A 14,048-nucleotide genomic window follows, 5' to 3' on the forward strand; every position below is an offset into this window, starting at 1 on the left:
ATTCCTGCTGCTCCACTGTTGGACTCAAATGCTGCAAGCCACTGGTCTGTAAAATCAACTGAGCATTCAAGGGTATTTTCATCATTATTAAAAAAAATCCCTGAATATGCCCAGAATATTGCTCCAGAAATATTCCTGCTTCCAGCTTTTCTGGCTAAATGCAACTGCAAGTCAGTGCTCTTCATTCACACCAGCATCAGATGAAAGGACTTGCAGCACCAGGCAGGGGACTGAAGAGGGGCCAAAGTGAGGCCTGGCACCAGAGCTCAAAGATAAATCATAGTGACAACTGGCCAAAATCAGAGCAAGCACCTACAGCCTCTCCAGCCTGGAGGGAAAATGGGGAAGAACAATCTTATTCTGTTGGATAAAGGTGATCTTGCTTCAAGCAGCAGCTGGTCAGGCCATAGACACTTCATGGGGACAGAAAATAACCAATGGTCTTCAGGAACAGATGTCCCCTAGAGAGAGACCAGCTCCACTTTGCTGACTGCAATAATATTCCAAACAATGCAATTAGCAATAAGGAGGAAGAGTCAGGGAAAAGTGTGAGAAGTGGCTTTGAGCTTCACTTTGATAACTAAACTACAAATAAGAATCCCTCAAAGAAGAGGGATGCTGGATCAGGACAGGCTCAGCAGCCCCAGTGAAGTCACCAAAGAGGGTGAACAAAGACCAAAGACCATTTAAATCATTGTGGAAAACAGCTTGGTGACTACATGCCTGAAGTGAGTATGTCCAAAAATGTTTAAACTCTCATCTCAAGAAAGTCAGGCACAGCAAAATTTCCACTGCTCCTCTAAGATTTGGATGCCTCCTGATTGTTTTTTTTCTGGAATCTGCAGATAGACTCCATTAAAAAAAAACAACCACAAAACACTCAAAAAAACTCCTACAAAACACAAACAAACAAAGAACATCAAACAAACAAAAACCAAAACACCAAATCCAAACTTTCATTCATTGCTCTCTGCAATAAAAACCCTACCAATTTTAATAAAAATAGAAAGGCCAATGCTGAGAACTTTTGAAAATATCATCCTTGGTTGTTTTTTACTTTTCCCCAGCCCACATGCCTGTTTGCTAGATCCCTATACAGTCAAAGGGCAGAGCAAGCATCATCATGAGAGAATGCATTTTCTTCTGAACTTCTACCTTGTCCCCACAAGCAAGCATAAAAAAAAGGTGGCCGTAAGACTTTCAGCACAGGGAGCTACTTTTTGCCTCCTCTGCAATTTTAACTGAGAGCCGCTTTTCCTCCTTGTCCTCGAGGACTTTTTAAAAAGGTGATGAGCTTAACGAGAAACAAAATCCAACTCAAGAAGAACACAATAAAGTCCAAGTTCAAACTCTTGTGGACTTAATTATTAAAATTTTCAAAGACAAGCAATTGCAAAATGAAGAAATACTCTCTGCCTAATCTATTGCATAGCACCTCCATGCTTGGAGGGCTCTTAGTACAGTAACTGATCTTATAACTTGTAGGTCATTGGATACTGGCAGCAATCTTACACTGATTTTATCAGGGATTTGTGTGGAGACCATATGGTCTTGTGGCTCCAAGTGGAACAGAAAGCCAGCCCTAACCTTTAACTGGCCTGCTGTTGCTGCTTTAAATGTTATTCAAACACAATTAAGGATGCTATAAAAAGAGCCTGAAAAGATCAGTTAGTTGCAGCTATTCAGTTTATGCAGAATTCATTACTCTGAGCAAATCCTGTGAAGATTCTTAAGGTGTACATAACCCAGCAGAATGGGCACAAAGGGAGACAGTCAAATGTTGCAAGAAGTCAAAAGAAAGTTCAAAACTGCACAAGGCAGGCAAACTGCATGCACTAGCACAGGACGCAAACGCGGTTTCAGTTGTCATGCTGCTGGCAGGGAGTGAGTCATCACTCCTCCCTCAAGTTTAGTATTGCAAGGAGAAAGTAATTTTAATCCAGGAATACAAATTTAGGAAAAGGGCGAGGAGGGTACTTGGCAAGCTTACTGTATGTGAGATGACTCCAGTGATTTCAGGCTTCAAGCCCCTGTGCAAAGCCCCCGTGACTGGAGGGACAAGTGAAGGTGGTGACGAGAAGAATGGCAGTTTCGGGTAAACAGAGGGTAATGTGCCAGATGTGGAGGGTGCTTGGTTATGGTGGGAGCCCCTCTGGAGATGTGGGGGAATGAAATCGTCTAGAGTTGGAAAAGTCAAGGGTGAGCCAGGAGGAACAATCTCAGGGAATACGGAGCCTTGCCCGAAAGGAACCAGAGGCGGTGGTGGAGTGCTGGAGCTGCCTTCTTGTTGTCTGTCTGGATTAACCTGAAGGAGGGGGACTACTATAACTCCAGGCTGAGCTGAGGTGGTGGCAGTGGCATCCTGTTGGAAACAAGGCGTTGTTATGCACTGGGGGAGATTGTTACTTTAGTCTAATGCAGCCATATCGTGTCATGCAAGGAGTGTACCCAAAATGATACAAAGATCATCTTCCCCTAAGGAGACATACTTCTTCAGGCTTGCAGCCCTGGCCTCTATGAACACAATGTTTTTTTGCAAAAATATTTATTTCCCCTCATCACCCCTCTTCTCCAGTTCTTTGTAGTGAGGCTAAAATCAAACAAAGAACAGCTCAGCATTCACCATCACTTGAGAAGCTCTAACCATTATACATTACAGAGCTTGTTTCTTTTACATGTCCCTAAAATAGAAAGATCCTCGCCAGTCCAACCCAACTCCCTGCAAACACCACACACATACACAGACACACAGATCAACATTGAGGGGGACACATATGGGGTGTTAAATATTATCAAGTAAAAGACCACAAGACTCAGGGCAGCACAACAAGTGCTGAGAAATTAAGGTAGGAGGGGAATAAAGCATTAAGGGAACATTGTAACGAATTAAAGAACTGTTCGCTCAGCTGAAAGAAAACAAGGTTATGGAGAAAACATGTACCATGCTGCGTCCCATTGCCTTGTATGGTGGCTGTCGCTGCTGAGTAAGGTAAGGCTCTTTTCTCATCCTGTCCTCTGTGGCAGCTGTGCTCTGGGGCTCTAGCACTCTGTCCCTCACAGCTTGCGGAGGTGACGGCTGAGTCCGGGAGGGCTGGCCTGCACCATAACTAACTGCGTCTTTGCTGAGAACAATGTAAAAGTACGGCCTGGGAGGAATAGGAGGAGGAGGAGCAGCAGGAAGAGACTTTTCAGTGTCTGTTACAGAGGGAACAATGTTGGTGGCTGGTGCCTGAGTGAGCTCAGCGCCCAAACTGGTGCTGGCTGCTGGGTCATGTGTGCTGCCAGTGGAATTTTGAGATGCGCCTGAGCAAGTGCTGTTAGATAAACAAGCTACATATAGTTTGCTGACCTTTTTATCTGCCTTCGTCTCATGACTGGAATTCATTCCAGCCTTGCTACTGGGATCTGCCCTGACAGGGTTGAGTTGTATGGATGATGCACCTGATGAGGAGTGACTTTCCAAGAGTGGCTGCCCAGCATGCACCTCATCTTTGGGGCCTGAAGAGGGAGAACGCCCTGCTGGTAAGCCTTGCATCCCACTGGGGACAGCCCCGTAGGGGGTAGGTGATGACAAATAACAGCGTGCACTGGTGTTTGGTGATGCACGCTGTGAGTAAGGCTTGGGTGCATTCAGGTACACACAGTCCATGATGGGCACTGGCAACAGGTTGGTCACTTTAGTGTCAGTGCGAGGACGCCATGCAAAGCTTTCCTCTTTGGGAAGAGGAGGACGGGGAGGAGCCTGATCAGGCAGAGTCAAGAAGGTAGGAAGGAGAGAGGAAGCAGCATCAAATGAAAGGAAAAAGGAAGGAAAAAAATTAAATTCTCAGAACGAATTTGATCATTAGACTTGGGTTAAGCAGGTTTTAATACAGCAAGAATAAAAAGCAAATACAGTATCTGAAGGCCACTCACTCACATCCATCGTCCCACACATTCTTTCTCAGCACAGCTCACTGCAGCACACAAACTCAACCCAGCCCTCAAGTCCCTGCCTATGTGTTTCTCTCTCTGCTCTCAATAATTCTCACTACTGTGCGGTTTCAAGAGGCCTGCACAGCTACACTCACTGTGCCTCAGTCAAGATTTAACATCATGGCTAACTAAATTCAGTTTCATGCTTGCATAACTAAACACTTCCCAGCACTGGGGACATTTGAACTGCAAAGCCAAATTCAGAGTTCTAGGCCATCTCTGCATGTTAAGTGCACTGCTGAAAAGTGAATATTGCCAATGCTAATGAAAGCAGACATCAAGTGAGTGCTGTAGCCTACTGTAGCTGGCTAAATAAAAAGTGAGCATTTCTTCATTCTAAAGGCCAGCTCTTCAATTCTCTTTAGGATTTTTCCATCCTGAAAAAACTTTCAGGAAGACCAGAAAAATTACAGTTTTTTGAGGAACTGAGATCATCAGAATTTGCCTCCAGAATCAAGATCACCAAGAGAGAAATCCTGCTTCTAGTAAATAATAAGAAAAGCTTTACTGGTTTTGGTACTTGGCAACATATAGCTTGCTAACTCCAAATCATCTGCCTACTGCATCTCCAATTACAGTGAATTTTTTCTGAAAGCCAAACTGTTTTGAGATAAAATAACAATACAGAGGTTTCATTTTATTTATTACTTTTTTGCTAGTAGCTGAAAACAAAGATCTACTGGAAAGAAGAGAATACCCACCTGGTGAACAACAGCTCCCTGGATTTTTAATTAACCCTTTGGAGACTGTGAAAATAGGCTTTACAAACACCCCGTTGTCATACCTTTATGGGCAAAGGCTGCCTAAACCACTGCTAAAAATGTCAAAACCAGAGAATGAAGATGCCTTAACAGCTTGCAACATTTAAATCTGGAAAGAGACATCCTTAAAAGTCATCCATATATGACAAGTTGTGGCAAGTACCTATTCTTGTTATATGGATATAGATGTAGAAAAGTTTCATAAAATTACAGGTGCTGTTCCAAAATCTGCTGTCCTCATGTTGCCCCTCTGCCCCTCCCACCCTTTTTCTGAAGCATAAGGGAGTGAAGAAGTGGGTTGTTTAGTGCTGTTCTAAAGGGCTTCTGCCTCTGAATAGGTTCATTCCTTTTGGAACTTCTTCCATTTCAGCTCAGTTTGTACAGTAGCTCTTGAGACTCCTGTGACAAGTATTATGTGCACCAGTGCTCCCTCTGTTCATCAACAAGACCAGGAAAGGGCTACAGGACAGCTCTAAGTATTGAGCAGAAATGGGTCTCTCTTTAGGGTGCTGCTCCTTCCCACACCTTCATTGGAGCTGTTCCTTCTCCCACTTTCACTTACAGTACCTGGTCTGTAGCATTGCTAAAGGGACCTTGATGATGGGGAGCAGTCACACTGATAGGGGACTGGGCTTTAAAGGGACTCAGTTTCACACAAGAATCCAGTTTCTAACGAAGGATTTCCTTACCAGCTTCCAGACTGCTTCTGAGCACCCCCCCAAAAAAAATAAAAAGGATGGCATTGCACTTCTCTTAGCAGACTGACTTCAACAATTTACCTTCACATACAAATAACCTTTCCCTTGTCAGCTTCTGTCAGTTATAGTGTAAAAACTGAAAGGCATTTCCCCAATATTTTATTTTTAATGTAGGGTGCAACTCTGATTTCAGCCTGCAGCAATTTCTAGGAAATAAACCAGCATAAAATACAAAATAATTACAGATGGTTACTTCACCTTTTTTTCTTGCAAATAGCATTGTCCTCCTCCTTCATCCACTGAGGAAACACTGTGGTGTGCCTGAATACATGAGCTCCACAACATTTTGCTGACATCGGTGCTGCCCCCATTTTAAAGGCAGAAAAAGCTGAGGCACAGCAACTTACCCATCTGCAGTCAAGTTTGGAGTTCAGCCCAGGACTCCTGATCATGAATTCAGTGCTTGAACCCAGATGATCACCTCAGGGTCACAGAAGAAAGGCTTACCTGTGGCTTGCTCTCTGAAGAGAGGTTTGGACGCACACTCCTATAACCCTTGGCAGCCAGAGAAGATGGCTGGGCATCCCCATTGGCATCAGTGTTAGACGACGACCTCCAATCATCTGCAAGGGGAAAGAAAACTCAGATCACAGATTCCCTCCAGTTGCAGGATAAGTGAAAGGAGGGGACGCTTTTTTCCCTTCCCCTCCCCCCTTTCTTTTTTTCCCCCAGGCAACAAGAAATAATTCCAATAAGCAACGGAAGTAACAACAGAAGCAGCCAATGTTTATACCTGTTTCTGAGTTTTCTGGCTCCAGACCTAAGTGTTTCACAGAAAGGAGGGACAGAGGAGATGGGGGTGGAGGATAGGCATAGAGGAAAAGAAAGGGGGAAAAAATAAACCATTACATTTCCAGAAAACATGTACCAATTGAAGTCAAGAGTCAAGCTACTTCATTTCACACATAAAATGCTTTCTGACAGGGCTGTGTAATTACCATAGAGACCAGCCCTAAACATGATGTCCTCCTTGTTTCTGACCTTTGTAAACACAAGGCAATTCATTCAGAGCAATGAAGAAACAATTGTTCATTGACATTCTTACTTCAGAGGCAAAAAGGCTGCCCAGCTAGCTACTTTCTAAAGTTGCAGCTTGACATCCAGACACCACAAATTACTGGAAATGTAGGGACCCTGTATTCAGATTATGAAGACATAGCTATCCTTAACAATATCACTATATGTGATTGAGATAAAGGATTACCAACAAATAGATCAAGTTTTGCAGACTAAGTGCATGAAGGGTGTAATAAGATACATCATCACTTTACAAGCCTGTCCCTGCAGCTACATGCAGTGGTTTCATCACATATTTACCTGCTTCTCACTGGGGTCCTCCCCACCCTGTACCCATTTTAGTGTTTAAGTTATATGCACAAAGCTCTTCCAGCTCCAAAGTACATTTCATAAAGCAATTGAGAGAGTCAGCAAAAGAAGTATTAATGAACTGATTTCCATAGTAATGGACCCATTGCCATTCAAGCTGTTGGAAATTTATGAAGCCATCAACAGAAAGGAGAGAGGCAACAGCAGGGGGTAGGAGTGAAGAAAGAGAGAAAGGCAAGCATAAAAAGAGGGTAGGTCATGGGTGGAGCAGAACAGGAGAAGACAGAGCAGAAAGTAGCACATTAGGGCTGGAATTAATGGAATTGCCCTTTCTCCAACAATACAGTCAGAAACAATGTACGCTTTGTTTTCAGGAGCACGTTTTACCCCCTCCCCTTTAACGGCATCTTGCCTTTGGGAGTTCATCCTCTTTGCCAGACCCACGACACTGGCCAGGTTTGCTATGCTGTGCCTGTCTCCCACAATTAAGTAATTACACATCTGCTATTGAAAGGCAGCAGAGCTCTGTGGCAACACTGTCCAGCGGGGGGACGCTTTGCCTGCTTCCCTGACAACCCAGCTGAATGCTGCAGGGGCAGCAGCACTGCTCAGCTTCCTTCTGTTCCACCTCATGCTGGGGTAAAAAGAGATGACACAGGCTGCCCTGGGAGCAGTGAGGGTGGGAGGGGAAGAAAGAAAAGAACTGAGAGTTTTTGGTGCTCCTGACAAACTTCAGTCAATGACTGGGCAGTCATGAAACCGGCACTAGGAGTCAGTCTCTCCACTGGTCTGGTCCTTGCAAGAGGTTTCCAACTATGCTATGGAATTCTGGGCTTTAAAGCATAATATAAAGTAAGCCCAAGATCCTGGACTGACCTGTCTTGAGGTTACTGTGAGTAACAGATGTCAGTTAACCTTCCACCACTTACTTTCAGGTTGCTCAGCATCCTGAGGACATGGTGAAGTGACATTCCGATTCCCTTCATAGGACGGGGTTGCCCGGAGAGTTACAGCTCCTTTTCCACTGCAGACTTTTGTGGGATCCATTTCTACAGAAAATGCACATGCACAGAAGAAACACATAGAAAGGGATGATGCAAAGCTATCAGGAGCCATCAGAGTGCTAGAGTAATTTTAGCATGGCTGCCTCCAGGTGAATCAATCTAGTAATGTTTGTGCAGATGAAGATTAGCTCTGTATTTAAAGCATTGAGAAATCAAAGCAGTTTTATAGTCATGTAATCGATGAATGCAGCAGTTAAGTTCTGAGTTGGTGCAACAGAGCTAAGAGGGAGGGGGGAAAAAAAGGACTGTTTGAACCAAAGGTCACAGGGCCATTTTCTATATTTGTTCTACTTTGTACAGAGATACTGTGCTAGCAAGGACAGTCTTCCATTACACCTGTAGCTCTTCTATAGGGATGTCCCAGTGACATAATGCACAGACTTTGTGTGCCAAAGCTTAAAAATGCCTTTTGTGGAGGACTGAAATAGGAAAAAAAAAACAAACCACAAACTTTTGACCACTGGAAGATAAAATCTTCTAACAATGCTGAATACAAGCTAAAGGCAAGGCACTGCAAGTCACCTTCCTGCCATCTCCCCACTTCATTGCAGTGTTTCACCTTCTGACACAGGAACCCAAATCCCGGGAAGTAGGAGATTTAACACATGCCTATTCAGATCAACCTGTGATCATGATCAGGTACCAGATCTTGCCTTGCTGAGGCACAATTCAGCACAGCTTCTGTGCAGGCTTACCTTTGTGTATTTCAGTCCATGATCTGGGTTTTCTCCTCCTGTCCTCCTATTAAGTAATAACAAACCAGTCCTTCAAAGCTACTTCTCTTTCTCCTCCTACTTAACATCTTTCTGGAGAGTTGCTTCCTTTAAGATACCTCTGGAAATCATAAGCCTGAAAAGTGTCTTGTTTCTCTAGGCTATTTCCATAGACGAACATATCACCTCCTCTTCTCATCCACTATTAGTGACCCTGCAGCTGCCATCAGACTTCACTTACCTACACAGAGGCACCAGCCCTACCATGACTGCACAGGGAGTGTGAAGAGGTACTGAGTGCATGCTGCATTACACAAGTGACAACACAATAATTTCTATTTTTATGGGTTGAGGATCCTTCTATCTCTGCATGGGGAAGGATGCAGCTCTTCCCCAGGAACTGCTATTTTAACAAAAATGATGCCTTCAGACTGGAGAGAGGGGGCAAAGGCTGTTGTTTATTGTCCAGACAACAGCCCACATTTGTGCAGATCAGTATTCCCTGGCTGATTTCAGCAAGGCAATATCCCACCAAACCCACACCAGTACAGTGCCTAGAGACCGTGGTAACACCTTGGCTAAGGTTGCAAACCATGCAAACCACAGCCAGTGAAGCCACAATATGGGGAAACATCAGTATTCCAGATGAACAATGGCAGTAAGAGGAGAAACTCAATGAATGCCAGACTCCTGGCTCCCACTGAGAGCCCTCTGTTCTGGAATCTCTACTGTTGAAACCCTTCCATAGGCTTCCAGTGCTTTAGGGATTTCACAAAAAGCACAGTTTTAGATCCATACTTAGGACTATAAAAAGGATGGAGTAAGTAAGAAATCAGAGGATGCTTTCCTACAGTTCAGCCTTTAGCTAACTGAGGCAGAATTGAGGCAGCCTCTGTGAGGGGAAAGACTATCCACCCAGACACATCAAAAGGTGTTTCATCCTTAAATATACCACAGCTGATCACAGCTTAAGGTCACCCACATTCCTGGTGAAATAGAAGTTGACTTCTCTGACTGATTTTTGCATGATCCAGGAAGGGTCAGGATTCCTTTTTCGCCCAAGAGTGCAGTTCTGGCTATCACAACACAGAGCCCAAGGACTCTATGGACTCACTTTCAAACCAAAGACAAAGGTTTAAGCTCCAAGACTCCAATTTTAAGAGTGTTGTAACTGTAAAGCATGGACATGATGTTGGGAGTCACTGGGCCTGATATAAACATCCAAAAAAGGTGCAGGGTAGCTGTCCTCCTACAACCCTATGCCTACATTTGCTTCACAGGCACTGGAGAGAAATGGAAGCAGAGCTCAACACATATGACATGCCAAAACAATATCTTCATCACACTGGAGGAGAATCAAATTTGGGAATCAATGCTTTTTTTTTATTTTCCATACAACAGATTAAACCTGTATACTGAACCAAAAGAATAAGAGTCAGAAAAAAAAGCTCTGAATTAAAAAAAAATTAAATGCTTTGAAAATATTTGAAAATAAAATCTTGCCAGACTATCTCACCTTGGGAGATGAAAACAAATGTCTGGAATGATGTATTCCCTCAAAAATGACAGAAAACAAGAATCTGAATTGCTCAATATAGAAATCCAGCAGCTAGTAATAAACAGGACATTAGCACTGTACTAGTCCAACAAAGCACATGTGTGACAGATTAGGAGAGACAAGCAGTATCAGCTACACTAGTCTGACTGTCCAGCTAAGTACAAGCATAATCTTGTACTTCTAGTGGGGAAGCATGCTCTTGGGGAGAGGGTGACAGCCTAACATCCTTACTCATTCACATGTGGATTAAATTCGGTGCATGTACAGAAAAACAAAACCATACCACCAATGTTGAACTATGTTTGAACCATTTGTTTTCATAAAAACCAAAGATATGCAGGAAATATTCTTTGGTTCTTCAGGAGTTTGGTTCAAAATGAGTCTAGAATAATAATAACAATATTTTTCATAATCAAGCATTAGTAGAAGAGCTTACAATGATCCCAGATTCAAGCAGACACAATTAGGTCTGCAGAAGAGCAGCATAATTGAGAACAGTGTATTGTGCCATAAGAGCTAACTGCATTACCTACCAATGAAATCTGCAGCTCTGGGAGGAGTGAGAGGAGCATGAAGCTGAGAATTAGCAAAAGCATGTGGGTGAAGCAGAGAGACAATGATAAAGGGAGAGAGACAATGATGGCTAACTAAGGCATGGCAGGGGAGGAAAGAAGATACCTGTAGGCAGCACTAGGTGAGGAGAACTTTTCACTTTCTTCACAGGGATTATTTTAACGGCAGAAATAGAACGTGTACATAAAGGGACGTCAACAGCTGCAAACACAAAAGTGTAAATGGCACATCCAAAAAGGAAAGAACAGAGCTTGGGAAGCATGCCACAAAATTTTCTAACGTACTTGGAGACACAATAGCAGGAAATTTCAAATACAAAAGCAGTCTAGAGAGCAATGATGCAACTGTTAAAAATATCCCTTCATGCGCCCTAATTCAGGATGTGTCTGTTTTATGCAGCATACAGAACTGCTTACTGAATGGACTAACTAACTAATGCTGACTGCCACTATGCTGCAGGCAAAAAGAATCTGGAAGCATTAGTTTTTAGAAGCCATCAAAAAATTTTAGTGTAATCATTTAACTGAGGTACACTACATGCAAAAATAAAAATGTTAAGTAAAACATTAATATGGTTCAGCAAAAACAAAATAAAGTGAAAAAAAAACCAAACCAAGTACTGAAAGGCTGAGAGAAGAACATCAACCTAGCCACATTACATTAATTCTGAATTTCATGGCTCATTTTTTACAAGTTCAACAACAGAAGGAAGTAAAATAATCTTGAAAAAGGTCCCATGCTAAAGCGTAGCATCCATATAGCTATTTCAGAAAAAAAAAATCCATCCATATAAACAGTAAATTGAAGATTTCTACTTGACTTCATTAGCTAGCACACTAATTATACTATATGTGGTGACACTGGGGAAAACCACACATAGCGCTATGCAAAATTCTAGCAATTGTTACAAAACTGTTCAAACCAACGGGTACAAAGAGGGGTCGTTGTGAAAAAGGCAGTACTATTCATAGGTGAAGCTCAACAGGAGTCGCCAAGATAAACATCTTGTATATCAGAATCTACCAGCATAATTTGAGTAGTGTTCTTGATTCTGCAGAGCCAGGATTTTCTTCTATAAAACCTGTTTCCTGCATGTATTTTCTGGAAAATGATAAATGTCTTGTCATATTCCATGCCATCTCAAGACTGTAAAATCAGGAGTAAGAGGAGCCACATTTCTAATACTTTACAGACTAACACTGAGCACTGGGCCAGCTTTGAGGGAGGCACTGACATCAGGGTGGTGTGTACGCCCCCTCTTGTGGCAGATCTTTCTGATACCCGGCAAAATTGCAGAGCACAGATTTCACAACCTAGAAAAGGGGTCTCAAGCATCAAAAGCCTGAGCAAAGAGCCTAACAGAATTTTTTCAAAACTCATAAAATCATTAGTATTTAATTTGATAGGTTTGTTTAATTTTTTTTTTTTTTTTTTTTATAAAAGAGGAAGCCAAATCAATCCCTGTTTTCCATACTTCTTCCTGACCAGAGACCCTGTGAATACAACAGAAACCAAATCAAACAGCCTGTGGCTTAGGAAAAATCCTGATTCTGTTCTGCTTTGAAACTGACTGAATTCATCCATCCACAATGCAGTCAAAATACTAACCACTATAAAAAGGCATCAAAGGAAAAGAAAGGAAGTTAAACCAACAGAAAATCAGTCCATACCCACATACTTTCACTCTGCCAAAACAGACACAGTCACTCCACAAAACTGAATGCTATAAAGCACACTGCAAACCCACTGATGTTAACATGAAGACTGGTTTGTTTAGATTTTTTTCATCACTTAAATGGTTAGTTCCTGCTGTTTAATCCCAGACTCAGACCTTCACCTCACCCTGAAGTTAACACAGTTCACACCTAGGCACCACACACCCATGCTGTCTCAACTCACTAAGATACCGATTCACAGGTGCTCACAAGTAGTGTACAGCTTTCCTCACACAGCACTAAAAATATACAAAGAGGCAAGTCCAGCCTGCCACTTTAAAGAGACAAAGAACACTTGTTGAGCTAAGAAATGCTGCTGTTACTAGCATGGTGCAGTACAAGACTTTTCTTGTGTCTGTCGCCAAGTGAACTGAATTTGGAAGCCCCCGCTGCAGTGAATTTCCGGGAAAATCAAGTACATCAGCAGCTGACATGCAGGAGGAGCTCTGGAGGTGTCTCTGGAGATCTTAACCCACCTTTTTCTTGTCCATTGCTGCTCAGCCCATTGACAACAGTTTTTGTAACATCAATTTCTTCATGTTCTGTAAGACAAATGCAGTGGTTTTCAGTCAAGATTTTTGCAAGTCTAAAAGATCTTCAGCTGACATGAATAAAACTGGCTCTTGCAAATTCTGGGAAACACAGGAGACAGTGCTAGAAAGAGGCTCCAAAGCTCATCTAAAGCCCCGTTTCTGAACATGAATGAAACAAATCTACCTCTGTCACTCCTGACAAATGTTTGCCTAACGTGTTCCTACAAACTTCCAGCACCACCCTAATGCAACCTGTTCAGGTGCTTACCAGCCTGTAAGCTTATCAGTGCTTACACTGAATTCCCAGGTCATGTTTTTCTGGACTCTTTTCAAATAGTTCACATTTTTTTCAAAATGTTGTGCCAAAACCAGGACATGATACCCTAGTCAAGACTTGCTAAGATGCTAAAATAAAGTGGGAATATCATTCTACAGATCTTACAGATCTCTCTTCAAGTCTGGCATCTGCTTTATTTTTCATCCTGTTTTAGGCTGTTACCCAGACAAGCACAGAAGTTTTCCTCTTCCCAATCAGCTCCCATTTCCCAGTCCCTTGTTTTTCTTTGAACAGCTGATTTTTTTCCTATCCATATGTCAAACTATGTTTTCATCTCTACTAAAATATATCAAATTCAGCTGATTTTTTCAGGTTATCAGTAATTTTGAATTCTTATATTCCACACTGAAAAAAGCTACAGGACCTACTCCAGTTCACGATGTTTCTTGCTACTTTTTGGGCCAAAATTCAAGTAACAAATGTGAATAATTGCATCAGAAACAAACAGAAATATTACTAATAGAAAGGAACACCAATGAGTGCAAGTAGAAAACAACATAGACTCACCAGAGCTCATTGTGGCAGAGGGACTTGCCTTTTCCACTTCTGGATTTTGTTTATGTCTGTTTAGAGTGAAAGGCAGAATGATTACCTTATGTTTCATGTCTGTCCAGACAGCACTGGACACAATGCCGAACATTCACCACAGAGTCAAGGTAACAGTCATAGTTTCTTTTGAAAAATTAGTTTCAAATGCCAAGTGGATTCATGTCAAGCACCATATAATTTTTTTTT

The 14,048-nt window shown here is 42.4% G+C and overlaps 1 protein-coding gene across 36 annotated transcripts in view; it reads right to left on the minus strand.

Annotated features, from left to right (window-relative positions):
* The window catches only part of SORBS1 (sorbin and SH3 domain containing 1), a 157,672-nt gene that overhangs the window by 49,425 nt on the left and 94,199 nt on the right, over positions 1 to 14,048 (minus strand). For 7 of the 36 annotated variants that reach the window (XM_066554409.1, XM_066554415.1, XM_066554412.1 and 4 more), the window contains exons 1-2: positions 2,942 to 3,841; positions 1,991 to 2,362 (exon numbers count right to left, since the gene is read on the minus strand). In XM_066554409.1, coding sequence (XP_066410506.1) covers positions 1,991 to 2,362; positions 2,942 to 3,649 — 1,080 coding nt within the window. In that variant the 5' untranslated portion in view covers positions 3,650 to 3,841. Of the gene's footprint in view, positions 1 to 1,990; positions 2,363 to 2,941; positions 3,843 to 5,941; positions 6,058 to 6,227; positions 6,255 to 7,749; positions 7,870 to 10,833; positions 10,930 to 12,919; positions 12,986 to 13,820; positions 13,877 to 14,048 lie in introns of those variants that run through there. The other 29 variants (XM_066554422.1, XM_066554419.1, XM_066554432.1 and 26 more) reach the window with 9 other exon arrangements.

Source organism: Molothrus aeneus, chromosome 8, assembly GCF_037042795.1.
Source record: "Molothrus aeneus isolate 106 chromosome 8, BPBGC_Maene_1.0, whole genome shotgun sequence".
Taxonomy (NCBI): Eukaryota; Metazoa; Chordata; class Aves; order Passeriformes; family Icteridae; genus Molothrus; species Molothrus aeneus.